Below are 23,060 nucleotides of genomic sequence, written 5' to 3' on the forward strand. Positions count from 1 at the left end.
AAATTCGACACTGACAGCATCGGTATATTCAATGACCTTCAACGTCGTAAACGCCATCAAAGAAAGTCGTTACTCATGATGTTGATGTACCACGGTGGGTCTGTGGGTTCCGACCAGTGAGAGTGCGTACAATGTCAGCTAGCTTCCGCGAACCCGGACCGGGGGGGCAACCGTGAGAACATCGATATTCCAAGGCCAAAAAAAAAAGTGTCATCAATTGGTGCTATTCGAGCGCAGCGGAACCTGTAAGTGTAGCAGGGAGTTCCAATTGACGAGAAAGCAACCCCCTCCAAAGGTCTATACATAAGGTACACGAACCGCCTGGCCTTGGTTCCCTCTAAACTCGCTCGCCCCCTGGTCTAAATTTCTGTCGCGCGCCCGGCCAGGCGGTTCCCCTTCGTCATACTTTACAGCATCGTGCGCGCGGCTCTCCTTTCCTCCCAAACGTTATCCCCCACCAGGAAGAAGTAGTTTAGTGGTGCTTCTTCTGGACCTCCATGGTCTCAAAGGCCAGCCTCTCGGCCTCCTCAGCCTGGATTTGCTGGATGATGGGTCCGAGGTAGGGGTAGTCCTATAATCGAGGGTCAGTCCTCATGTGTCTCTTCGATTCAATCGTTCGGGATGCGCACCTCCTCAGGCTTGGTCCACTCGTTCTTGGGCAGGAGCTTGTGCTGGTAGGAGAGCTGGACGGCGCGGCGGATGCGGTAGACGCGGTCGTAGGACTCCTTGGGAGAGAGGCGCTTGAGGGCCTTCTGGACGATATCGGTCTCCTCCTCGATGAGGTCGTCGAATCTGCAGTCGAAGAAAAATTGGCAATTAGTTTCTATGTTGTCTTCCGCAGCCTCGGTGGCAATTGTTGTGGTCGGTTTGTCGAAGAGTTGCTTACCTCAAGCCGAGCTTGCGGTGGCCGGCAGCGTTGGCGTACCAGTTGGAGAAGGGGACGAAGATGCTCTTCAGGAAGGGACGGGCGAGAATGCCGTCGGCGAGCTGCTTGGAAATGAGCGAAGTCATTGTGGCGGCTGTGTGGTGCGTGGTGGGCGCGGAGAGGAGAGGTTTCGATATAATGCCGCGAAGTACGGTTTTGCGGATCGCCTGAGGTTGGGACTCTATGGGAAATTCGTGGAGCATCCCGGAGAGGCGCAACGATTCGGGACGGACAGGTCATGTGATCATCCTTGAGATTCCGGCACGCGCCACATCTCATGTGGCTCATGATTAGACAGAGTGGCTGGTGAGATGACCCGACAGCACGGACCACCAAGAGGCAGAGGTGCAGATTTCGTAATTGGATCCGGGGCCCGATGAGGTAATTGGAGCTACCAACGGGATGCCCGCCCACGATAGCACCGCAGACCCTGCTGCGGATGATTGGGAATTGCATTTTGTGGTGCTGGGCAAAGTCGCAGGGAACCGGCGGAGGTGGAGCTCCCCTTCTGTGGTCTGGAAGCTTGAAACTTTTTATTCTGGGCTTTTTGGGATTGCGATTCAGAGGTTTTGGACGTCGTCTGAGATGTCTTCTGGACACTTGGCGTCTCTTTCCTTTTCGGTTGCAGCTTTCCTCGCGAGTCACAAGAACATTTGCAACTGTTTGGAGCGAAATAGACATCTCACCAGATCACAAAGCTACCAGTCTTTAACTTGAGACAAACGATACTGCGTCATCTTCCGTTGCTGATCATCCAGGGCTGTAAACAAGAATTGAGAATATCGGCAGCTCCCGGGGGTTGAGCCAGCACCCGAGGAGAGCTTCCCGTCTTCCTCGGCGGTTCATTCGTAGTACTGATCTCTGCTCAACGGTAGAAAAGCAGCGGGCGCGTCATCGCGCAGGTCCCTTCCTTCAACAGCCCATCTCCCCCGTGGACCTGCTCCGGCACATCTTATCCAGCGCTTCAACTGCTCCTTCCTCCCTCCCAGCCCACTAGATTGCGCCAGCCTCCACCTGTAAGAGTACCCTGAACGTGGGGACGTCCTGCCAAAAAAGACAGCCGATAGCTCGCATCATTTTGCTCTCGTGCTCCGTCCCGCTCCACCTCGGCGCTTTTTCGCAATATCCAATCTCCAACTCCCCCGACTGCGCTCCTACTGCGTACCGTACCGACTACCACCACCACCACCACCACCACCTCTCGTCCTGCTCCCCTTCTCCGCCGTCCGCCTCCTCTCTCACCCCTCACTTCCCGATCCCGCGTGCTTGGGAGCCTCCTTCTCGCCAAAACCGTTCTCGATTATCTGCCTAAAACAGCTTTTCCCCCGCAAGGCCAATGGGCTGCGATAACCGCTAGTCGTTCAGTGTCACGGCGGCGTGGGAGCGTTCCCCGCATACCGGGACACTTGGGAAGGTCAAGCATCTACCCAGCTACCAGAGCGAGACGTACACGACAGGCACGAACGGAGAGACGGCCAAAGAGAAAAGACGGCCAAAGAAGCAGCACGAAAGTCGAACAAATCACGACGAATACACCGAGAGAACCGGCTCTAGTTTACCCGCACTTTGCTTCGCATCCAGTTCTCCGAGAACCAGCACACATAGCGGGACATCGCCGCCTTTTCCTTGCTGATACCGTACCCAGCTTGCGCCTAACCTCCGCACTTCTGAATCCCAATCATCCTCAACAGTGAGAGGGGATGTCTCACGACGAACAACCCGACGCTGAACGAAGCGCACCGCACCATAACGACGAAGAATATGGGCCTTACCCGACCTCGACATATCCCAACTACAGCAGCTCGAGAGCGTACCCAGCCACGGCTCCTGCCCGCGCGGCGATAGCTGCTATTGAAGAGGCCGTTGCTGTCATGCCCGACAACGAGACGATTACTGCCTTTGAGCGGTGGGCAGCTGGCGCTTCCGATGCCCAGTTCAACGCCCTGTCCGGTGCCGTGGGAGGCTTTACCTCGGGCGTTGTTACGTGCCCGCTCGACGTTATCAAGACCAAATTGCAAGCCCAAGGCGGCTTCAACCCAGTTGAGAAAGGCAGACATGTCGGACATGGTCCGAAGCTCTACAATGGACTGCTTGGCACCGCCCGTGTGATTTGGAAGGACGAGGGAATACGCGGCATGTACAGGGGACTCGGCCCGATAGTACTGGGTTATTTGCCCACCTGGGCTGTATGGTTTACCGTCTACAATAAGAGCAAGGACTGGTTGAAGCACCGTCATGGTAAGTAGGATTATCTGCCATTGGTGCGTTCTGGGAGTCATGTTGGCTGACTCGAGATGACAGACAACACGGTGTTGATCAACTTTTGGTCATCCATCATCGCTGGTGCCAGTAGCACTGTCGTCACGAATCCCATTTGGGTCATCAAGACTCGCTTGATGTCACAAAGCGTTGCCCATGACCCGGGCAAGTATCATTCGCAGTTCCCGAGATCGGGCAACACCCCAACTTCCAGACCGACGAATCACAGCTCATGGCACTACCGGTCAACAATCGATGCGGCCCGCAAAATGTACACTTCCGAAGGCGTTCTTTCCTTCTACTCTGGTCTCACACCCGCCTTGCTGGGACTCACGCATGTGGCAGTGCAATTTCCAGCGTATGAGTATCTGAAAACGAGGTTCACTGGTCAGGGTATGGGAGAGCCGACGCAGGGCGATTCGCAAGAGTCGCAATGGATGGGCGTGCTTGGTGCTTCGATATTATCGAAGATCATGGCGAGCAGTGCCACATACCCTCACGAGGTTATCCGCACGAGGCTGCAGACACAAAGAAAGCCCGTCGGAGGCGCCGAGTACCTACAAGGTCTGGGGATCAAGGTCCCCTTATCCGAGGACGGCAAACCGCAGCAACCGTTATCACCAAAGTATCGCGGCGTGGTCAGCACCTTCCGGACAATCCTCAAAGAGGAGGGCTGGAGGGCCTTCTACGCTGGCATGGGCACTAACATGATGCGAGCGGTGCCGGCCGCGACAGTGACGATGCTGACGTACGAGTTTGCTATGAAGCATTTGAATCATGCGAGGAGCGAGGGCAAGAGGAAACTGGGAAGGGGTACACCTGCCGAGCCATGATCTGGTAGGGCAGAAGCCAGAGAGAGCGGTCTCATTTTGAAGAAGACAGAAGTGGAGAGAAACTTGTCAAGACAATATGTGCGGTTTAACAGTCTCGAGGGGAAAAGAGAAGATGTTGAGATTAGGAAATGGGGATGGGATTTTCCAGATACCCTTAACTTTGGTCGTCAGGTATAGACAAACTCGATTCAGGTCACGGAAACCAAGTAATAGTTCCCTTTTCTTTACTTGAGAGATGGTACTTCCGACCTATCCCTTCCTCATCTTCATCGCATCCAAACGATGGTTTTCTTTTCTAGTTCACAAACGATTTCGGATACCTAAGGTAGTTCATAGTTGAGAAGCAGGGAGCATGAGCATGCATGGCTTTGTTTATTCCTACCGACTGGGAGTAGGGCGGCTCACTCTTGTAGCATTACATTGGTTTGGCGCGGAGTATACAAGGAGTTCGATACAAACACACACTGAAGCCATATTTGTGTGTTTTCTTCTCTTTTGGTATTTAGCAGCCCGCAGTTGCCAGAGACAGAAACGTGGGCAGAGAAGCGAGGGGGTATAACTACATTAGAAAACCGTGAGACAAACTCCAGAAAAGAGAAACGAAAATAACCCGCGAAGCTCCCATGCTTTCCTCCTTGCCCTTGAATTAGCTTTTGGTCTGCAACTCCTGGTACAGAGGGCCAGTGATCGATCCTGTGGGAGATGTGGCTTCCTCTGTGTCTATCCGGTGAACCCGTCGCGCTGCGTTATGCAACACAATATTGTCCTGGCGTAACGTTCATACTACCAAAGCATTGGGCATCTCAGGACGGGCTACCGTTGCTGGGTCCATGGCTCGGGCCGTGAGGATGTCTCTGCGCAAACGTCAGTTACTTGACCTCGGTATTCCTACTGCTGTATAGCATGTTCTAAGGGGGAGATGGAAGATGGGCAGACGTACGGCCTGATCACGCGCCGAGCGGATTGAAGAGCGGGTATACCTGGTTCGTTATCAGCATACCATTTCACGATCTTTCTGAATGGGTTCAAACTCGGATGAGACGCAGCATCACGCGATATTTGAGAGGGAGAGAGAGGAAGCTCTGATTATGAGACTTACGCAAAGAGGATACAGGCCATCGTGAAGGCAGCTAGAGGAGCCGTGATGGTCTGTGGGGAAGAGGTTTGTCAGTCAGGAGGTTTCCCGTGGGGACGGGTTTCTTGTATTTTCTTGGCTGAATTTCCCTTACCTTTGGCGTTAGGTTTCCCTTCTTCATCTTCTGAGCATCGCCCGACCGAGGACGTATGTTATAGTGTGTTTTGGGATGCGGTGAGATTTGAGGTTTCGTGAGGTGTGAGAAGGGGTGTGTAAGTGAGGTGAGTGGGATCATGGATGAGATGTGGATGGGCTGATTATGGTTAGAGGATTGGGGACCGGTGGAGTTATGCATGTATCCGGAATGGGGAAGTGATTATAGGCATATGAGGTTGGCTTTGCTCTGGAGGGGTTGTTGAATCAGGTTTCGTTCTCTTGTGTTCAGGGGCACGTTTTATAATGGTAAAAGTTTGACAAGAGAAATGGATAAGTGTAGTTTCAGCAATGGTAATGCCTTTTTAGTATAAGCGCTTTCACGTTGATGAGAGACTGATGATTGGTGTTTTGGCTTATCGGGGCTTGACTTACACCACCGGCACGTTGTTGTTCACCCGAAGTATCTTACCATAGTCAAAGGTATGCAAAGAGAGGTGATAGAGACAAAACATGATGAGACAGACATGAGTAGTGCGAGTAAACCTCTGCACCATTTGAATTGGGCTTTGAGTAGACGAACCTTTTCCATCAACTCAGTCTGATGGTGCAAGGATGCGAAGAAGTCGGAGAAAAGCGGCCTTCACATGAGCAGCGGAATGAGAGTGGACCCACACGTGAAATCAACGGGATTCTTTGTTGCGTCTGCCAAAAAGGAGTGAAAAAGGAGGGATTGGCGGTAAATAATCGTGGAGGTTATCCAAGTTCCGCAACACCACGGATTCTCCAAAACCCCCAAAAGGTTAAGCTTGTGATAGCTTCACATGACAAGAGTGGGATTCGAACCCACGCCAATTACTTGACTAGCACCTGAAGCTAGCGCCTTAGACCGCTCGGCCATCTTGCCTTCATGTTATTGTTGGAATTCAGGACTCGGGTGGAGTTTATGGTAGATTTGCTGCGGGTCGTGGTGGGCGGATCATGCTCAACGGAGATATCTTGTTAAGTGGCAACGACGTCTAAAGTGCTCTAAGAGGATAGTAGGGGTTACCTATTAAATGATACGATGATCTCGCAAGCACCTTCGGCCGCTTCATGAGGAATGATGCTAACCGTCAGCTCTTGTTCCCTACCATCAGACAGTCTGATGTTGCGCGTCGCCGGAGTCGTGCTTGTTGCGAAGTACTCTGCTGGGCATAGTGACACAGACGGCCACCATCGAGGCCCTGTCTCGTGATGACCTTCTATGACCATATTCAACATGTTGATGACACCTGCGTACGGCATTGAATTTTCATCCCATTCGTCATCGAGTCGATCGATGATCCATCTACCCATTTCATCGTCATGATAATTGAGCAAGGCTGCGTAACGTTCGTGAGGCCTTGAGGATGTCTGTCTAGCGAAGGCAGTGACGAGTAGAACTTTCTCGCTCGAATGGAGGGAGAAATGTAGGAAACGAGCGTCGTATATCCGGTGGACTGATTCCTCCTTGACTTTGTCGAGAAAGGTTCGATTTAGTCCATCCCAAAGCGCTTTAGGTTCTGCCCCGAGGATCTCGACTGGAGTTCCGCCCATAGGCCGGGTATCGACAGAAATAAAAATTGAATTCCTCAATCTGATATCCTGCAATTCCAAAGCTGCTTCGGAAGTCAAGTGACGTACCAGCTTAAGCGGCTTGGCTCTCTCGTCGTACGAATCCATGGTTAACTCTGCTATCTCTGGCAAACTTGCTGAACGTTGGCTCCGGCGAACAAGGAGTGAACCATGCTCTGCGACCAGAGTCCACGGCCTGTGACGCACAAAACCGGATGGTGTCTTGGCAATCATGATGCCGACTGAAATCCAGCCGCCGCCGTTATATGGGCTTGAAGACATTGGCCCTAACAATTGTGGATCGATGAAGCTGTGATATAGCTGCATTATGTATTCTGCTTCGCCTCGGGAGACAATTTCTTCTTCAAAGCGGTCACAGTAACAGAGCACAGTCTTAATTGAAACCTTCGTTCTGGTCACGCCAACTTCAGGGTCTTCAGACAGCCTTGGCCTGCTGACTAGCTTGATTTTCGAGCATACGAGAAAATCAGATGGTGACTTCGCAAGCAGTCCGCTGTATTCTTCTCGACGTTCGGGGTCCGAGACAGTTGAGGTCCAGGCGAGTAGAGAGAGGTCGTTTGTTTCTTGGAGAATCTCAGACTGCAGCCGCGCGAAGGCTTTCTCTCCTTCGCCGTACAGTAAGGGCATGTTGATACCGAATATTCCGAGAAGGCAGTATGCAGAGTCCTCAATCCGAGTAGTTTGACGCTTTGAGGCCCAAGACATGCGAGTTGCAACGGGGATCTTGAGAAGAGGAGCCTTGCCAATAAGGATGGCCTCGTCGATGCCTGTGATGGACGATAAGAGGGTGGACAGAGTCTCCTTGGAACCAAGCAGCTGCCAGGATGCATTGTAGAAAGTGACAACCTTTGGCGCCAGCAGCTCTTGCAAAGTCCAACCCCGGATGAACCACCGGGAATCAGCTAAGCTTTCGAGGAAAGTGGCCGAGCTAGACAAATCGTCCATATCGGAGAGGTAGGCGAAACAGACCCACGACCGATTGTACCAGCGGAACATTGAGTTGATGGCCTCGGATAGTTCAGCGCTGGACGTTTTGTCGATGCAGCAAGTGTCGACCCATACGTAGCCCAAGTCGAGGGATTTGGCCACTCGGCATGTGTTGTAAATCTTGAGGTAACAGGCCTTTCTCCAGACATTGTCGTCTCTTTGGTATTTGAGTTCCCGGAAAGACACTTCTTCGCTGCCCCAGGTATGAGAGAGGATGGCGTAAGGGAAGTCTGGCTCAATAAAATCCTCCAGCTCAAACGTATTGACGTTAATCAGCCACATGACTTGGCGGTACTTGCAGCCAAATAGGAACGAAGGATATAAGAAAGAGGTTTTGTCTTGCAGATGATGAGGAAACTGATGTGCTCATTGGCGAGCGTAAGGTGTTGCTTCAGGGCGAAAAAGACAGATGAGTTTTTCCAATAGATTGTTGCCTCACTTGAGGCGTACCTACTTGAACACGTAAGACAGAGTCAACGAATTAGAACTGCAGGCAGCAGTGGGAAAGATGTTGACATATCAAAAGGTGCATATGCATCCGCTCAGTGTTGGAAGGCACCTACGCATTGCGCCTACCTAAGGTACTCCAGGATCTGGCTTCCGCCTGCTTCTCACATCTTGGAAGACGCATCGCTGGATCTGTATCCTCACCAGGTCGATGATGGCATCTCGAACCACTGACAGTCAACGGAGCAAAGTAAGATATAGTAAAGGAAATAAGAGGACGGGCGCAAGGCACGGTGTGTAAGAGACGAAAGTGTCAATGACGGCTGGTTGCTCGGCAGGTGAGACAGCGTACTTAATCTCACATCGGTGACATCGGCTTTTAGGCCCAGCCATCTGGTGTTTCCCCCCACAGCAAGCCCGACGCCGGACGGGCACCAGAACGTGCGCTCCCTTGGAGGCTAACTTCACTAAGACGGCCAGGTCGGGGTCGAGGAACGCACGGGCAATGGTCGAAAAGCTTACTGGGCGATGGACAGGGGTGCGAGGACTTTCTTCACTGCTGAGAATGAGGGAAATGGCAGATGAGAGGTTAAGAGAGGTCGGGCGGCAGGGAAACAGCCGAGAGCACGAAAGGCACGAACTGGTGAACCTGCACCTCTTGCTCAATGCTGAGTGTTGCACTGCTGGCTGACCTTGCTTGCTCTCATTTTGGGAGAATCCCAGACACGCAGATTCCGAGGCAGCACCCTTCAGAGGTAGAGCAACCATACAACGTTGACACGGCACCACCACCACCCCCGCCCCAGAAACAGCAACGGCTAATAGTACCGCTGCTCGCGGCGACCCGAGCTTAATAATTAGGCTGAGCCGGACAGAAAGGAGAGACAGAAAGAGGAGGGGAGACTGGACGTGAGTGGGAAGGGAAGAGAAGAGAAGAGAGAGACACTGGACCGAGACAGAGAGACAGACTGGGGACGCCCGCACCCACACCAGCACCAGCACCAGCACCCGCGACGCACCGCACCGCACCGCCAAAATGCAGCAACGCAACACGGCAGGAAATCTGCATCGCATCAGCCCCCTGGTCCCGGCTGAAGCTCTGGCCACGGCCGCCTGTGATTGGCTCATCTCGAGGACGTCCTCTTCGACCTCCTGTTTACCTCTCAACTTCCCTCGATTCCTGTAACCCCCTCCCATCTCTTGCAATTTCGCATTCTTTTCCCATCGCATCTGGATCGCATCACCAAAGCATCGCCTCTGTTAAAGTCGCACACTCTCTGCGATCTCCCCATTGTATACCTCTATACGGATACCTGTACCCATCATACACAGCATATATCCTAGCTGAGTCTATATATACCATGCCTGTCGAGCTTCGCAAGCGCAAGGCCCCCGAGCCTGCTCCGGCTCCGGCGCCCAAGAAGGCCTCGTCCAAGGTCGCCAAGGCGGCCGAGAAGGTCAAGGGCGCCGTCAAGGGCAAGGCCGAGAAGCCCGCCGAGAAGCCTGCTGAAAAGGTTACCGAGAAGCCCGTCGAGAAGCCCGCCGCTGCCAATGGCTCCGGCAAGAAGGTCAAGGCGGTTAAGGGTGAGACAATCGACCTCGACGGCTTCGGCGGCGACATTGAGACCAACGATGGCGAGAAGACGACCCTCAAGGAGCTCGTCGACAAGAGCAAGGCCGGCGTCGTCCTCTTCACCTATCCGAAAGCCTCGACTCCCGGATGTGAGTGTGTCCCTGCAGCGATACATGCTTGGTAATAACTACCTCGAGTCGGATTCATCATGCTAACGAGCTTTTGATATCCAGGCACCAAGCAAGCCTGCCTTTTCAGAGACTCGTACGAGCCCCTCACCAAGACGGGTTTCGCCATCTACGGCCTGTCCATGGACTCGCCCAAGGCCAATACCACCTTCAAGGAGAAGCAGAAGCTGCCTTACCCGCTGCTCTGCGACCCCAAGGCCACTTTGATTGCTGCCATTGGCTTGAAGAAGCCGCCCAAGAGCACCCAGCGCGGCGTCTTTGTCGTGGACAAGGCCGGCGAGGTCCTCATCGCCGAGCCCGGTAGCCCCGCGGGCACCGTCGACGTCGTCACGGCACTGATCGAGGGCGGCGATGTCGAGGGTGCCGAAGAGGCCGCGACCGAGGCGCCTGCCGCCGATGCCGAGGAGGAAGAGGCGGCGGCTAACGGAGAGGTCAAGGCCGACGAGGAGAAGAAAGAGGAGGCCGCCGATGAGGATGACAAGAAGGATGAGAAGAAGGACGAGTGATTGGGTCATGGAGCTGCAGTGTAAGTATAATTTCGTGACGGAAAATGCGTTTGCAATTGGAGGGCCTGGACAAGGCAAGGCGAAGCAGGATTTTCTTGTATCCGTATAGTAGCTGGGAATTGATTGTCTGGCGTTGGGCGTGTGCATTGCCTTTTTGACTCTTCGTTGGCACATTCGAGATGCACAGCTCTGCAATGTGTTGCGAAATTGCGTGCCATCGTGACCCACGGCCAATTCGATGCGATGAACCCCCCGGAAATTCCAGCGATGTAGCTTTACAAGGGGAAGTGGTGAAGTGGATACTTTGGTCCAGGAGCTGGTGGTGCTGGGTTGCAAATTCAAGCACGGCTATTGCTTCGACCGGCAAAACCTCGGCCCTCCGGTTCCTTGCCAGAAACTGGAGCACTCTCTCCCGTCCCCGAACCAAGCCCCAGGCGCCGGAACGCTCACATCCAACCTCAAGCTGGTCATCGAACCGTTTGCCAATCGAAACCCGCCTCCCCAAATCTCCCCTCCACCGTCTACGACGTCGCCAAAGATGGCCTCCAAGGCAATTGCGAAGGCTGCTGCAGGCGGTCTCGTGGAGATCTCCCAGGTACGAGCCTCAATTGATCCTGCGAAAAAGCAGGGAAAACCAAACACCATCACGAACCATCACGACCACCATACACACCCACCACCTTCCGAAGAACCATTGAACGATCTCAATTGAGCCAACAGTAGCTAACCTCGTCTCCTTGCCCTCCTACAGAAGCACACTCTTCAGTCCACGGGCATCTGGGAACGCATCCGCCGCTCCCTGGCCATCGACCCCAACCGCTCCTCCGGCGTGCCCTTGAACCCGACCTTCCGCAACCCGACACCGGGCGCCAACGACCCCCTGGCCTACGACGACCCCGTCACCGTCCCCGCGGGCGACATCGCCGACAACCCGTACTGGAAGCGCGACGCCCGCCGCAACTACCCGGCCATCAGCGTCGTCAACCAGGCCGACGTCGTCGGCCTGCTGGCCGTCGGGTCCGCCGCCAACCCGCGCGTCGAGCTCATCGGCGAGGCGGGCGAGAAGGCCCTCGTCGCGGCCAAGGAGGAGGGAAAGACCACAGGAATCGCAGCCTACCTCGAGAAGAACGCCGCGCAGGGCGCCGTCGAGGCGAGCAAGGAGGCGCTGTTTACGAATGGGTTGCCGCCGACGCCGAGTGGTGAGGATTTGAAGAGCGGAAAGTGGGATGTGCACAAATACAAGGTCAACGAGGAGCAGACCTACGGTGAAGGGTGAGTTTTGGTTCTTTCTCTTCTTAATTCTCCTTGGGAAGGAGGGGGGCCATCCTGTGGTTTGGTGACGATGAGGAACTTTGCTAACCGTGAGTGAACAGCTACCCTTGCCGGACTTTTGCTTGAGCAATTTGGGAGTCGAGGGATTCGCTGTACAGTGTGGAGAGAGGAGGGACAATTGTAAATATGAAGGGCACTAGATTCCATTGAAACGTTTTTCTTTTCTTCACTCGAGGTCTCTGTGCTACTCTGTCCGTCCGTTGGGTATATCACCCCCTTCTCATGATGTAGCCGTTATTGAAACTTCTACGGCCATCAACAAAACCACTTTCTAAAGTTTCTTCCTCAATAAGCCAAGAAACAGCAAGATATCAACCCCCCCCCCCCCGGGTCAAATTTCCTTGGCCTCAGGGACCTTTACATCGCCAGCAGCCGCAGCCTCCGGTGCAGAAACCACTTCACCCGTCATGCGCTCAATAATCTTGACTTTGCCCTGCGCCCTCTTCAACCTGTCGTCAAAGTCGTTTACGGCGTCGTCGCTGTTCTCCTTGGAGAGCGTGTCCGGCTCGACCAGCGCAAACGCCGTCGTGACGTTCTTTTCTAGTCTTGCATTGGATGGCAGCGGCGGTAGGGAGCAGGTCCTGTTTTGTGACTCTGATGGCGGCTCTGTTGATAGTTGGGCCTGCTCGGCCGAGCCTGAAACCGAGGCTGAGGCTGCTGCCGAAGAACTGGTCGGCTTCTTGGTGGTGCTGCTGTTCTTCTGGGGGAGGGAGAGTCTGTTTGCCCATACGACGGCGCGGGCGTGTATCCTGCCACTCTCGTAGAATTTCTCGTAGCCCTTTGCGAGGCCGACGGAGCGGCCCTCGATTTTGCCCGCTTGGATGCCGTCTTCGGTGCCTTGGCGGAAGCCCTCTGAGAAGAATTGGTCTTCGAGGGTGAGGACGTCGTCGAAGGGGTCCAGAGACATGGTAGGCGATGACTTTTATGTAAGGTGAATAGGTGGAACTTGGCTTGTTGGGATTGAACGCCTGAGAGTGCCTCTTCAGGTTGTAAGTCGTGGTGAGTCTTGGTAATTGACGTTGAGAGTTGATGGAGGGGTGCTCTGAAATGGTGGCGGGGCAAAATTGTCAAGTTTGACTCAGCGAGCTTGTTGGCTAGTGGTCAACACCCAAATGTTTCGACCCTCAACTTTTAAAGATGAAATCCTACGATGAGCAACCCAGCAACATGTAATTACATAAATACCTATGGATCAGGTTTCGTGTCTCCAAAAAGAAAAGTCATCACCCAAGAAGCGATCATGGGGAAAGTCTAATCCAACGGAACGTGGGGAATCGAATTCTAAGTCTACCTCATAACTAACATAGCAAAACCCTCAATTATACGGCCAATGTAGCAAGTCAAGTCTATATGATTGCTTCTCTACTGCAACCCGAAAAACATACCACCATTAGCACAAACAACCTGTCCCGTGCACCACGCAGAGTCCGCAGAGACAAGCATGCCCACAATACCCGCAATCTCCCCAACATACGCCGGCCTCCCGCCCTCCTCCTCAGCGGCCTTGACCAGCTCGTCCGAGTCGATCCCCTTCCTCGCCTTCATCAGCGGCGCGTGCTCGATGAAGCCCTTGATGAAGCGCTTGAACTCGGGCGTGTTGCCCGCGTACATCTCGGTGAGCACGGGACCGGGGTTGATTGCGTTGACGGTGGCGTTCTCGCTGAGCTCGCGGGCCCATGTGCGCGTCATGGCCTCGAGGGCGGCCTTTGTGCCGCCGTAGACGCTCTGTTCGGGGAAGCCGGCGGAGGAGCTGACGGAGGACATGTTTACGATGCGGCCGGAGCGGTCGGTGGGCAGGTAGGGTTGGACGGCTTGGGTTAGGAGCAAGGGGCCGAGGACGTTTACGCGGTAGGAGACGTCGAATTGGGAGACTGTTATGGCGGGGAGGAGGTTGTTTTGGGCGACGCCTGCGTTGTTGATGAGGATGTCGATTTGGAATTTCTTGTCGGTGTTGAGCTTTTCGAAGTGGGCTTTTGCGGTTGCGACGAGGGATTGGGGTCCTTCGGGCGTGCCCATGTCGGCTTGGACCGCGAGGGTTTGGATGTTGTGTTTTGTGCTAAGGTCTGTTGCGAGTTGTTCGGCTGGGGATTTGGAGGAGGGCGAGGTGTAGCCCAGGATGAGGTTGCAGCCTTTTGCGGCGAGGTGCTCGACGATGGCGACGCCGATGCCTGGATGGTGAGTTTGCGTTAGATGGTGGGTGATCCCATGAAGCTTGTCGTTATGAAAGTCTTACCTCGAGAGGCGCCGGTCACGATTCCGAGCTTGCCATCGAGAGAACGAGACATTGTGATGGAGCTTTCGAACAGTTGCTGACTCCTTGCGAGTTGATTACGTTTGTAAGCAGAGAAAGGGAGCAGGAGTATGTTTGCAGTATCAAAGAAGACAAGACGAGAGACACAGAGAAGAGTCCGGTAAAGGTTCACGATGAAAAGAGAACGGGAGCCCAGGGATGCTTCTTATAAGCTACCTAGACTATGGAGTACAGATACCTTACCTTACTCAGGGACTGGAAACCCTACAGGCCTACCTAGGCAGGGTTCGATTGTCCCGAATGAGTAATGCTAGCAGCTCTCGTGACCCATCAGAAACTTGTTGAGCGACGAAGCAGTTCCCGCCGGCACGTTCCATTGGGCGGGATCTGAACTTGTCAGGTCTTGATGTCGTGGGACGTGGATGGATGGGGGAACTCCAGTCGGTGTTTCTGGGTGAAAGCTACCCCGCTATCGCAGAGCTATGCGCTGGAGTTTCCGTCTGTTGTGCCCCGCGGTCGGTGGGCATCCCACACCTGGCACACCCCCACGTCATTCTCCCGCGCCAATCCTGGGCCGTGGGCTCGACGCCGCCCGGGGGACCACGATTTTTGGTGGTCCTGGATCATCGTGGATTAGCGTTTTGTCTTTGAGGACCAGGAGGGCCCTTTCTGGCTGGACTTTTGTGTTGGACTGAGATATGTACTTGACCATTTCCGAATTTCAGAAGCGCTATGAGAATGGAATAAAAGCAAAGTCCGATATCACCGCACAACTGAGAGTATTCCGGCTTGCATACAAATGGTACCTAGTATCCGAAAGCGGACATGAACCTCAATCACTTACCCAAAGCTCGTGTACTCGTAACTTCTAATTGATGGAAACAGATATTTAAAATATGAGAATGTGGATGTCTGTGCATGTATTTCAACAGATAGAGTCATGCTGATCAAGGGCTCTTCCACCAGTCTTGCAAACAGGAAATACTTGTCTGATAGACGGGGAAGCTTTGATAGTGTCTTAGGGCGTAAATTTGAAGGCTGCCAGCATAAGGTTGATTCGGCTAAGTCTACACAGGCCTTTTCTCTGAGAGGCACATCAATAAACTGGAAAGCAGTGGAATATCGTTGCGAATCAGAGCGTTATGGATTCTCAGGCTTCATGTCGAGATTCATTGATGGCACCAACCACCAAAAACGACTAGAACCAGAGTTTGAGAGAAATACACGTAAATGAAGCTCTTCGATGGTATTCTGGACAAAATATTGCAAATTATTTGTAACATGGTATCATTTGACGTTCACAACCTGAGAGGCTTGCACCAAGGTTTGCGAAAATATGGCAAAGTTCTTGTTCATCACAAGTTCTTGGACAGCGTAGCTTGTATAGAAATACCAGAGCTGAGCATCTGGCGGGGCAGTTTTGAGCGACGCTCGGAGCCTTGTGCGGCGGTGGTGGGGTTCTTGCAGCCACCTCATGGTCCAACGACCAGGGTCTTTCCAAAAGTCTACACCACACTCCCCTCCTCAGCGTCTCCCATCGCGGAATCAACCCACCACCACCTCGACTCTTCAGCCTTGCGCTCAAAGCTCCCGTCAGTTCCAACTGAACCCACGTCCGTTCATTTACAGCCCCCACGACCCAGACACAACCGCCCACCATGGATATCCGCCTCCTCAAGCCCGCCGACCTCCCCCTCATACAGCACGCCAACCTCGAGAACCTGCCCGAGAACTACTTCCTAAAGTACTACCTCTACCACGCCCTCTCGTGGCCCCAGCTCAGCTATGTTGCCGTCGACGTCTCCCGCCCCAAGCGCACCCCCTACGACTACCCCAAGATCGTCGGTTACGTCCTCGCCAAGATGGAGGAGGAGCCCACCGACGGCGTCGCCCACGGCCACATCACCAGTCTCAGCGTCATGCGCACCCACCGCCGTCTAGGTATCGCCGAGAAGCTGATGCGCCAAAGTCGTACGTCTTGCCCCTGTCCACCCCTCCAAGCTACCTTTCCACCGTTCCCAAGCTCCTTTTTCGGCATTCTTATTCACCGACTGACTGACTGACACACACCACAGAACTCGCCATGGTCGAGACCTTCGGCGCCCAATACGTCTCCCTCCACGTCCGCGTATCCAACCAGGCCGCCATCCACCTCTACCGCGACACCCTCGGCTTCAAGAACGAAAAGACGGAGAGCAAATACTACGCCGACGGCGAGGACGCCTACTGCATGAAGCTCGACCTGGGCTACATCCGCGAGCAGATCCAGGACGAGCGCGACCGCGAGGAGGAGGAAGCCGCGGGTGAAGCTGCGGACGAAGGCGAGGCCGTGGGCGATGTTGGGCGCGATCCGAATGCGCCTGCACCCTCTGCTGCTGATAAGAAGCGCAAGGTCAAGGTCGGTCGCGGGTTGGGTGTTGGGGAGCTCGTTGAGAAGAATGAGAGCAAGAACTAAGGTGGAGCTCCCTGGGGCAGAGTTGGCCAGATTCTCGCTCTGATCGCTATGAGATGGGCTGTGATGAACCGGGCGCGGGCAAAAGATTTGCTCCTTTCCTCACTTTTGGGACAGCGTAAGCGTCTGTTCGTGGCTTGGGTGGGAAAAGCATCAGGCAGATGGCACTTGGCAGGTTGATGACGCAGCTTTTCGAACTGTTACCGCCATGTGGTTCCGAAATTTTCGTTGTAATCTCTCATGCCATCAGGAGGACAGACGGAAATGTAGAGAGCTCAATGTTGGGACGAGAATGAGGTGGCTAGCACGTCTATACGAGCTTGACCTGTGCAGTGGAGTTCAAAAGCTTTATACGATCATGTTCATGACTGGGTTATGGCGCATCATAGCAAGGTACCCAAAACAAGACAATAGACGAGGCCATTGGTGGCGGTATCAAATGGAAAGAAAAGTTTCCTTGTTATCTCTACATACTATACACTTGTCCGGTTCCTTGTCCATGAGGTATGTAAATAAGTATGAGAGTGTGTATGTGGACTATCTACCACACCCCAGACTTCTGATCCTCCGCGGCCAACTCTCGCGCAAACTCCGCGTCCGCCTCGACCTTGAGTTTTTCGATATTCCTCGACAACTCGTCAATCTCCTCCTCTAGGTGCTGCGTATCGTCATCGCCGCCTCTCCCGCCGCATCCCCCACCACGGCCCCGGCCCCAGCCTCGACCACCGCCGCAGCGTCCTCTTCCGGGACTGCTATTCCGCATCTCGGTCCTCGCTTTGTCTAGCTCCTCCACCCTCCTGGCGATGTCCTTCTCCATCTCCTCCACCACCTTGAAAAGCGCCTGGGACGAGGGCGGTGTTGCCGTGGATGGGGCAGGGGTCATGCCACCGCCGCCGTTGATGCTGGGGCTCCTGTTACCCGCTGCTGGCACTGGCGGCACTGCTGAGAATGACCATGACCCGGGCAACCCTCCCCAGGGACCAGGACCAGGAGGACCAGGATGACCAGGAGGACCACTGCCTGGGAAACCACCCGGCATGGAACCTCTACCCGGCCCTGGAGGTCCCCACGGTATGCTCCAAACATTCGGCACAGGAGATGCGTTATTGGGGAAGTTGGAGATCGGGGGAGTGCCGTGTACCACGGGTGGCGGGGGAACGTGAACACCAATCGGCGGGACAAACACTGTCGGCCCTCCCCACGGCGCCGGTCCGGGACCGTGATGTTGCTGGTGTTGTTGATTTTGTTGATGCTGCTGCTGTTGTTGATGCTGTTGGTGTTGCTGCTGCTGCTGTTGGCTGTGTCGACGCTGCTGCTCTTGATGTTGTCTTTGCTGCTCTTGGTGTCGTCTCTGCTGCTCCTGATGCTGTCTTTGCTGTTCCTGGTGATGTCTCTGTTGCGCCTGGTGCTGCTGCTGTTGCTGCTGGTGTCGTTGGTGCTCTAGCTGATGTCGACGTTGGTGATCATGGTGATTAGGATCTCCTCCGGGTCCACCACGACCGCCGCTCCTCCGCGCTTCTCTTTGTGCTCCCCTTTGCTCCCGCCTCGCTTCCCTATTCTCCCTCCTGCTTTCTCTCCTCTCCTCCCTCCGCTCCCTCTTCTCCTCTTTTCTCCTCGCGCGCCGTTCCTTCCGCTTCTCCTTGCGCGTTGCCCGCTGCTGGCGTTTGAGTTTGCGCCAGTCCTGCGTGATGCTTCTAATTTCCGCTCTGAGGGCCTTCTCCTCAGCCTTTTTCGACGCAGCAGTAGCTGCTGTTGCTGTACCTTCTGGTCCTTTCTCTGGCTGCTGCTGAGATTGCGTCGCCGCTGTGGACCCGGCGGAACGTATGTCCTCGCGGAGCTGCGCAATATCGTCTTTCGTCACGGGCTGTTCTGGGTGTGATAGCCAAGTGGTGATACGCTGCTTGTAGATGGGGAGCTGTGAGGGATAGAGGTCTTCGTAGTCTGGCAGTGAGCCGACGGAGGATGCTGAGGATGCTGAGGATGAAGAAGAGGCGGAGGAGGTTGAGATGGAGCGCTGGTCTGAGGGGTACCGGCCGGGAGGTCGACCGCGGCCTGCTACTCCGCCTCTGCCGCCATCTCCGCTCTCATGGCGAGCGTGTTGTTGTTCTGGGCCGCTGCCTTGGTAGAAGGGATGCTGTGGGTTCGGATGTGGAATGATAGGTGGCTGAGGGTGAGGTGGCCCTGTCGGGGAAAAGGGTCCTGGAACATGGCCGGTACCGCCAAACATGGGCACCGGTGGCGGACCCGGAGGTGCAGGCGGCGGAGGAGGGGCCCACCCGGGTCCGGCATAATGTGCTTGCGCACGCGGCGTAGTGGTGCTTCCAAACCTGATGCCGTTCTCGTCCGCAATAAGGTTGCCTACTCGAATACCGTTGCTGCCTGCGACAATGCGGTCGCCAATGTTAATGCCGTCCGTGGAGACAGTGATACCGCCAAAGCTCCAGCTATTTCGTGATTCGTTGGAGCCAGACTGAGCTTGCTGCTGGGTTTGCATCGCGGGCCCTTGACCAGGATGCGCTGGGAACGGTATGGGCGTGGGACCGCCGCTGCCACTTCCATCACCGAGACCAAGATCACGGCTGCCGCCTCCGATAGCAGGATTCTCAGCGTTTCTGTCAAAGGACCGGTCCCACGCGCCCGGCATGTGCAAATCGTCCTCCGCTACCTCAGGTACCAGCGTGATGAGCATGCCCCTGGGCCGGAAGAACCCCTCGTTCCATTGCGCGACCACACCCTCTGCTTCCTCCCTCCTCGTGCCCGAAGCAGCGGCCGCCGCGCTGGGATCGGTGTCCCTGTCAGCGCGGATCTGATCCAGTTGCGCCGAAGCGTGAGCACTACCGCCGCTGATGCTCTGCCCTGTACCGTGTCCATTCGATGTGGCAGCAGCAGCGGCAGCAAGAGCTTCCTCCTCGGCCTGCAGCTTACGATCGATGACGGCCTCGTTCCGCGCTGCAGCGTGGTGCGGTATCAGGCAATTCAGGAACGTCGCCCAGTCCTGCTGCGTGACGTCGCGAGGGGCCCAGGCCGGGGAGTAGGGTACGTCGTCCGGTGTCGAGGTCGGGGTGACGGTCAGTGCGTGGACGAGGAGCTGGTCCCTGGATGACGGAGCAAGTGCCGCGGGCGCCGGCCTGGATTCGAAATAGGATGCCGTGAACTCCGAGTACGCTGTTGTCGATGCCGATACAGACCCGGCGAAAGATTGAGACTGGTGAGATCCTCCTCCAGTCGCCGCGAGAGAGCGGCTGGAGAGGTCGAGGCTTGCATTCGAGCTATGATGGTGAACACCACCGCCGCCGCTGCTGCCTGGGCCACCGGTGCGGGGTGTCAATGGCGGGGTGTAGATGACTTCGCTGTGTGATGAGGCGTGCGAAGAGCCGCGCGATGCAGCGTCGTCGGCGCCATGATGAGACGAGATGTGTGGTGAGTTTGAGGGCGGATTAGACGGCCGGCCAGAGTTTGAGTAGATGTCTGTCTCGGAGTACGGTGGAGGAGGCACGTCGTCGAGTTCGGGGTCTCGCATGGCCGCCATTCGCGGTGGGGACCTGTGCTCGGTGTGGGATGATATGTTGTGAAGCTGGAAGCAGAGTTGTCGAGACTGGGAAATATCTGATTCGCGACGATGTTCAAATTATCAAATTGTTCACTGAACTGGTGGGTCAAGGAGAAGAGAGTAAGGTAGGTAGTCTGCGACGAGAGGTGAGATGGAAAAGAGGCCAAGATGAGTGAACCTAGTACTTTGAAAAACGGCACTACGGCACACGGCGGATGAAGAAAGTGTGGTAATACAAGGCACTTTGATGAGCTTATTAGCTAGCTGATTGTCGTAGCTTGGCTGGGCCAAGGTTGGGCCTTCCGTTGGCCGTTTGACTCAATCCTTCTCTCCTCCCCTCCATCATACTTCTCCAAATCTCAACCTTGCAAGAACAAATAGCTATGCTTTCCCACTAGCGAACCTCTCTGACCAGTTTGTCCCCCCGTTCGCGTAGCCTTACGACGTCTAATTCCCACCCGTCGAACGGTGAACCACAGTTCGTCACTCAATAGAGAGGGTCGGGGGTCAAACCCCACACCCCTCGGGAGCCCAAGCGGTGCGGCCGAGCCCACGCCAGGTAAAGATAAGCATCAACCTTGTTTGAGGGTGACCCTTGCGGTCCACGGCGTAGTCAAAAGTTGCGAGGGGCACGCGTTTGTTCGCAAACCCCGATTGTTCAAGGTTTCCCCTCCCCCAATGAAATGAAAAGCCACCGCCAAATTGAATCCTGGATGAAAGCAGCCCGCAGTCACTTTCTTCGAGAAGGCTCTCTATGCTGCAACGCGCTGACGCGGCCTCTTCGGAGGCAGCAATACGCCATCAGTGTAATCCCTCCACATCAAGCCACATAAGCCTGCAATCCAGTGGGTCTCTCTCCCATGCCGTTGGAAACGCCGCCGCGACCTCTCGAGCTTGTGTTACCCCTCCAAACTGAACGCCGTGCTGCCGAACCAACCGACCCTAGCCCTAGAGAGAAGGGGCCCAAGATTGAACCGCGAATTAGTATACTTATACAGAACCCAGGCTATGCATACGCCTGGTATCATTCAATAGCTGGGCCAGGGCTGAAAGTTCGCTTTCGTCTTTGGGCCACGAATCACCCCCACGGCCGCGGACGCCGCTGTCGCGTCCCCTGCAGCGTTAAACTTGCTAGGCTTTCCCCTAGAGACATATTCCAGAGGCAGGACTCATCGGTCAGCCTCCGTGCTCCAGAGATGGAAATCGACATCTTCTGGCTTGTAGTGATCCGCGATGATAGTGGACAGATGGTTCCGCGAGTGTGCGCCACTGTGAAGCATGTTAGTTTTGGCTCAACGCCGTCATGTTTGGGATCATGGACTTACAGATTGGTAATGTAGGTGTCGAGCAGCTCGGGAGGCACAAATTCACTAACTGCGCTGCGAACGTCGACACCGTTGACCATGGCTCCGTCTGCGAAGCTGACATGGCCCATAGAGCTTCCCCATTCTACGAGGCTTTCTTCGTCAAAGTAGCTCTCTGGACAGAGCTTGTAGACACCGCTGAGAATAATCACCGGGTTGCCCTGCTCCTTGGCTGCGCGTGCAATCACACCAGCGCCTGCATCTGTCAGGATGCCGCCGTTGGCCAAAACGGCTCTGGCTCCCAGAATCACCTTGTTAATCCGGGGCATGTAAGCCATCAGACCGCTGTTGAGGATGTTGATGGCACTGATGCCCGCTGCTGCAAGCTTCTTCCTGAAAGATGCATATGGCGGCTCCCCACCGGAGCAGGCAGCCGTTCCGGCAGTGATGAAGAGGGTGAACTTTCTTCTTGTTGCAGCGCGCAGGATGAACTTCTGGACCGTGGCTGAAGGCTGGTGCACCAACACATAGTCTCCGGGGTGAATCTGAACATCCGCAGCTCCTGCAATCTGGTCGTCCACCTGGCCGATCTCGTCCTTGAGCTCCTCGATACCCTCGCAGACCTCTGATCTCAGAGCGTGTACCCTAGTCGACTGTCCACGAAGGGGTGTCGAAGCGCCAGAGTCCTTGCCAAACGGCGATCCGGCCATGATGCCAGCAGTGTCCACTGGGGGCGACGCCTCGAGAAGGGAAAATAGAGACTTTGAGACGTGGAAAGAGCTCGCGGACGTGAGGAAACCGGGGCGAACTGGTCTTGGGCCGCTCGTGATGTAATCTGAACCGGCATCCTGCTTGGTATATGTAGAGGGAGGCCATTGGTGCTCCAGCTTGGAGGGGTCTGGCACTGCTGTCGTCGGGGTTCCTCCAACTTCTGTGGCAGTCTCACTAAAATCCTCGTTTCGGTCCTCGGCAGCCTCGTCTCGGATCAGGCTCAACACGCGTCTAACGATGTTGCCAACGACCAATTCCTTGGGCTGCGCGGCGATGAGGCGCAATCCAATCTGCTGTACCTTCTCCAGCAACGAGTCGACGTCGTTCCATTTCGACTTAGCCACGACCTGAAGGAGAATATGTGCGGTCGCGACAGCGCAGAGCTCGGAGCCCTGGATCTGCCGTCTTTTCAGGAGACTGGAGGATTCGAGAATTAGCATGGCGAAACCAGGATAGAAGAAGATTATGCGGCTGGCAAGATACGTACGAGATGAGACTGTCAATTGAAGCTTCCAAGGGTTTACCCTTGAGGGTTTTGAGGTACCGCTCGAGGTCCCCCGCGCTGGGCTTCACGGTAGCCATTTTCGGTGGTGGGTGCTGTCGCCGAAGTCAAGGTCCGATGTTGGGAGGGGTGGGAGTGAGTCGTCGCAAAGACTCTTCGGGATTGATCGATGGGGGTTACTGAAGTCGCAGGATATTCCGGAATGGTAATCTGGTAATCTGGCTGTCTTCAGTCACTGCACAATGTGGATGTACCGATCAATGGCCGTTGGTCTAGCTTTGGGCGTGGACTGTATGGAGAATTGGAAATTGTGCGCAAACGGTTGTGACTCAACT

At 55.0% G+C, this 23,060-nt stretch overlaps 11 protein-coding genes and 1 non-coding gene across 12 annotated transcripts; 4 read left to right on the forward strand and 8 right to left on the reverse strand.

The window, feature by feature from the left end:
* Nucleotides 1-18: 18 nt before the first annotated feature.
* BDZ83DRAFT_632205 (ubiquinol-cytochrome C reductase complex 14kD subunit) lies at nucleotides 19-1,103 on the reverse strand. Its single transcript, XM_060508953.1, has 3 exons — nucleotides 887-1,103; nucleotides 630-792; nucleotides 19-571 (listed from the first exon to the last, which is right to left on the reverse strand). The coding sequence occupies exons 1-3, from the start codon at nucleotides 1,009-1,011 to the stop codon at nucleotides 473-475; spliced, it is 387 nt and encodes a 128-aa protein (XP_060361397.1). The 5' UTR covers nucleotides 1,012-1,103; the 3' UTR covers nucleotides 19-472.
* Nucleotides 1,104-2,625: 1,522 nt separating this feature from the next.
* Nucleotides 2,626-4,017, forward strand: BDZ83DRAFT_585452 (mitochondrial carrier domain-containing protein; the record flags this gene model as incomplete). Its single annotated transcript, XM_060505849.1, has 2 exons — nucleotides 2,626-3,163; nucleotides 3,227-4,017. The coding sequence occupies 2 exons, from the start codon at nucleotides 2,626-2,628 to the stop codon at nucleotides 4,015-4,017; spliced, it is 1,329 nt and encodes a 442-aa protein (XP_060361398.1).
* Nucleotides 4,018-4,703: 686 nt separating this feature from the next.
* On the reverse strand, nucleotides 4,704-5,561 carry BDZ83DRAFT_463381 (uncharacterized protein). The gene is made up of 4 exons (XM_060503248.1): nucleotides 5,247-5,561; nucleotides 5,117-5,166; nucleotides 4,958-4,997; nucleotides 4,704-4,869 (listed from the first exon to the last, which is right to left on the reverse strand). Exons 1-4 carry the CDS (start codon nucleotides 5,445-5,447, stop codon nucleotides 4,831-4,833), a joined length of 330 nt encoding a protein of 109 aa, XP_060361399.1. The 5' UTR covers nucleotides 5,448-5,561; the 3' UTR covers nucleotides 4,704-4,830.
* Nucleotides 5,562-6,070: 509 nt separating this feature from the next.
* Nucleotides 6,071-6,152, reverse strand: BDZ83DRAFT_t226. The gene has a single exon. It is a non-coding gene; the product is annotated as a tRNA-Leu (tRNA).
* BDZ83DRAFT_678120 (heterokaryon incompatibility protein-domain-containing protein) lies at nucleotides 6,089-8,581 on the reverse strand. Its single transcript, XM_060511176.1, has 2 exons — nucleotides 8,426-8,581; nucleotides 6,089-8,299 (listed from the first exon to the last, which is right to left on the reverse strand). Exon 2 carries the CDS (start codon nucleotides 8,129-8,131, stop codon nucleotides 6,293-6,295), a length of 1,839 nt encoding a protein of 612 aa, XP_060361400.1. The 5' UTR covers nucleotides 8,132-8,299; nucleotides 8,426-8,581; the 3' UTR covers nucleotides 6,089-6,292.
* Nucleotides 8,582-9,879: 1,298 nt separating this feature from the next.
* On the forward strand, nucleotides 9,880-10,398 carry BDZ83DRAFT_549372 (thioredoxin-like protein; the record flags this gene model as incomplete). The annotated part of the gene is made up of 2 exons (XM_060503476.1): nucleotides 9,880-10,018; nucleotides 10,103-10,398. Coding segments are annotated over 2 exons (435 nt in total), but the record flags the coding sequence as incomplete, so codon positions are not given.
* Nucleotides 10,399-10,939: 541 nt separating this feature from the next.
* On the forward strand, nucleotides 10,940-12,043 carry BDZ83DRAFT_632218 (NADH-ubiquinone oxidoreductase 21.3 kDa subunit). Its single transcript, XM_060508954.1, has 3 exons — nucleotides 10,940-11,158; nucleotides 11,315-11,835; nucleotides 11,937-12,043. Exons 1-3 carry the CDS (start codon nucleotides 11,102-11,104, stop codon nucleotides 11,959-11,961), a joined length of 603 nt encoding a protein of 200 aa, XP_060361402.1. The 5' UTR covers nucleotides 10,940-11,101; the 3' UTR covers nucleotides 11,962-12,043.
* A 183-nt stretch (nucleotides 12,044-12,226) lies between these two features.
* Nucleotides 12,227-12,802, reverse strand: BDZ83DRAFT_585498 (uncharacterized protein; the record flags this gene model as incomplete). The annotated part of the gene is made up of 2 exons (XM_060505851.1): nucleotides 12,227-12,501; nucleotides 12,565-12,802. The coding sequence occupies 2 exons, from the start codon at nucleotides 12,800-12,802 to the stop codon at nucleotides 12,227-12,229; spliced, it is 513 nt and encodes a 170-aa protein (XP_060361403.1).
* Nucleotides 12,803-13,257: 455 nt separating this feature from the next.
* On the reverse strand, nucleotides 13,258-14,180 carry BDZ83DRAFT_755263 (short-chain dehydrogenase; the record flags this gene model as incomplete). Its single annotated transcript, XM_060514586.1, has 2 exons — nucleotides 13,258-14,063; nucleotides 14,129-14,180. 2 exons carry the CDS (start codon nucleotides 14,178-14,180, stop codon nucleotides 13,258-13,260), a joined length of 858 nt encoding a protein of 285 aa, XP_060361404.1.
* Nucleotides 14,181-15,499: 1,319 nt separating this feature from the next.
* On the forward strand, nucleotides 15,500-17,048 carry BDZ83DRAFT_632224 (acyl-CoA N-acyltransferase). The gene is made up of 2 exons (XM_060508955.1): nucleotides 15,500-16,117; nucleotides 16,222-17,048. The coding sequence occupies exons 1-2, from the start codon at nucleotides 15,805-15,807 to the stop codon at nucleotides 16,599-16,601; spliced, it is 693 nt and encodes a 230-aa protein (XP_060361405.1). The 5' UTR covers nucleotides 15,500-15,804; the 3' UTR covers nucleotides 16,602-17,048.
* A 1,271-nt stretch (nucleotides 17,049-18,319) lies between these two features.
* BDZ83DRAFT_654826 (uncharacterized protein) lies at nucleotides 18,320-20,127 on the reverse strand (the record flags this gene model as incomplete). Its single annotated transcript, XM_060510755.1, has 2 exons — nucleotides 18,320-18,324; nucleotides 18,360-20,127. 2 exons carry the CDS (start codon nucleotides 20,125-20,127, stop codon nucleotides 18,320-18,322), a joined length of 1,773 nt encoding a protein of 590 aa, XP_060361406.1.
* Nucleotides 20,128-21,317: 1,190 nt separating this feature from the next.
* BDZ83DRAFT_585428 (initiation factor 2 subunit family protein) lies at nucleotides 21,318-22,805 on the reverse strand (the record flags this gene model as incomplete). The annotated part of the gene is made up of 3 exons (XM_060505847.1): nucleotides 21,318-21,417; nucleotides 21,474-22,640; nucleotides 22,711-22,805. The coding sequence occupies 3 exons, from the start codon at nucleotides 22,803-22,805 to the stop codon at nucleotides 21,318-21,320; spliced, it is 1,362 nt and encodes a 453-aa protein (XP_060361407.1).
* Nucleotides 22,806-23,060: the final 255 nt, after the last annotated feature.

This window comes from Colletotrichum acutatum, assembly GCF_030867785.1.
Source record: "Colletotrichum acutatum strain CBS 112980 chromosome Unknown BDZ83scaffold_97, whole genome shotgun sequence".
NCBI lineage: Eukaryota > Fungi > Ascomycota > Sordariomycetes > Glomerellales > Glomerellaceae > Colletotrichum > Colletotrichum acutatum.

Excerpts from the sequence above, each read along its gene's own strand:
- BDZ83DRAFT_463381 (XM_060503248.1), bottom strand. The coding sequence starts at position 5,447 with ATGCATAACTCCACCGGTCCCCAATCCTCTAACCATAATCAGCCCATC. Across the intron at positions 5,167-5,246 it reads AGGGAAACCTAACGCCAAAG|ACCATCACGGCTCCTCTAGC; the intron begins GTAAGGGAAATT and ends TCTTCCCCACAG. Across the intron at positions 4,870-4,957 it reads GCTCGGCGCGTGATCAGGCC|ACATCCTCACGGCCCGAGCC; the intron begins GTACGTCTGCCC and ends GTTTGCGCAGAG.
- BDZ83DRAFT_632224 (XM_060508955.1), top strand. The coding sequence starts at position 15,805 with ATGGATATCCGCCTCCTCAAGCCCGCCGACCTCCCCCTCATACAGCAC. Across the intron at positions 16,118-16,221 it reads GAAGCTGATGCGCCAAAGTC|AACTCGCCATGGTCGAGACC; the intron begins GTACGTCTTGCC and ends CACACACCACAG.
- BDZ83DRAFT_632218 (XM_060508954.1), top strand. The coding sequence starts at position 11,102 with ATGGCCTCCAAGGCAATTGCGAAGGCTGCTGCAGGCGGTCTCGTGGAG. Across the intron at positions 11,159-11,314 it reads GTCTCGTGGAGATCTCCCAG|AAGCACACTCTTCAGTCCAC; the intron begins GTACGAGCCTCA and ends GCCCTCCTACAG. Across the intron at positions 11,836-11,936 it reads GAGCAGACCTACGGTGAAGG|CTACCCTTGCCGGACTTTTG; the intron begins GTGAGTTTTGGT and ends GTGAGTGAACAG.
- BDZ83DRAFT_632205 (XM_060508953.1), bottom strand. The coding sequence starts at position 1,011 with ATGACTTCGCTCATTTCCAAGCAGCTCGCCGACGGCATTCTCGCCCGT. Across the intron at positions 793-886 it reads CACCGCAAGCTCGGCTTGAG|ATTCGACGACCTCATCGAGG; the intron begins GTAAGCAACTCT and ends CTTCGACTGCAG. Across the intron at positions 572-629 it reads AGTGGACCAAGCCTGAGGAG|GACTACCCCTACCTCGGACC; the intron begins GTGCGCATCCCG and ends CCTCGATTATAG.
- BDZ83DRAFT_678120 (XM_060511176.1), bottom strand. The coding sequence starts at position 8,131 with ATGTGGCTGATTAACGTCAATACGTTTGAGCTGGAGGATTTTATTGAG.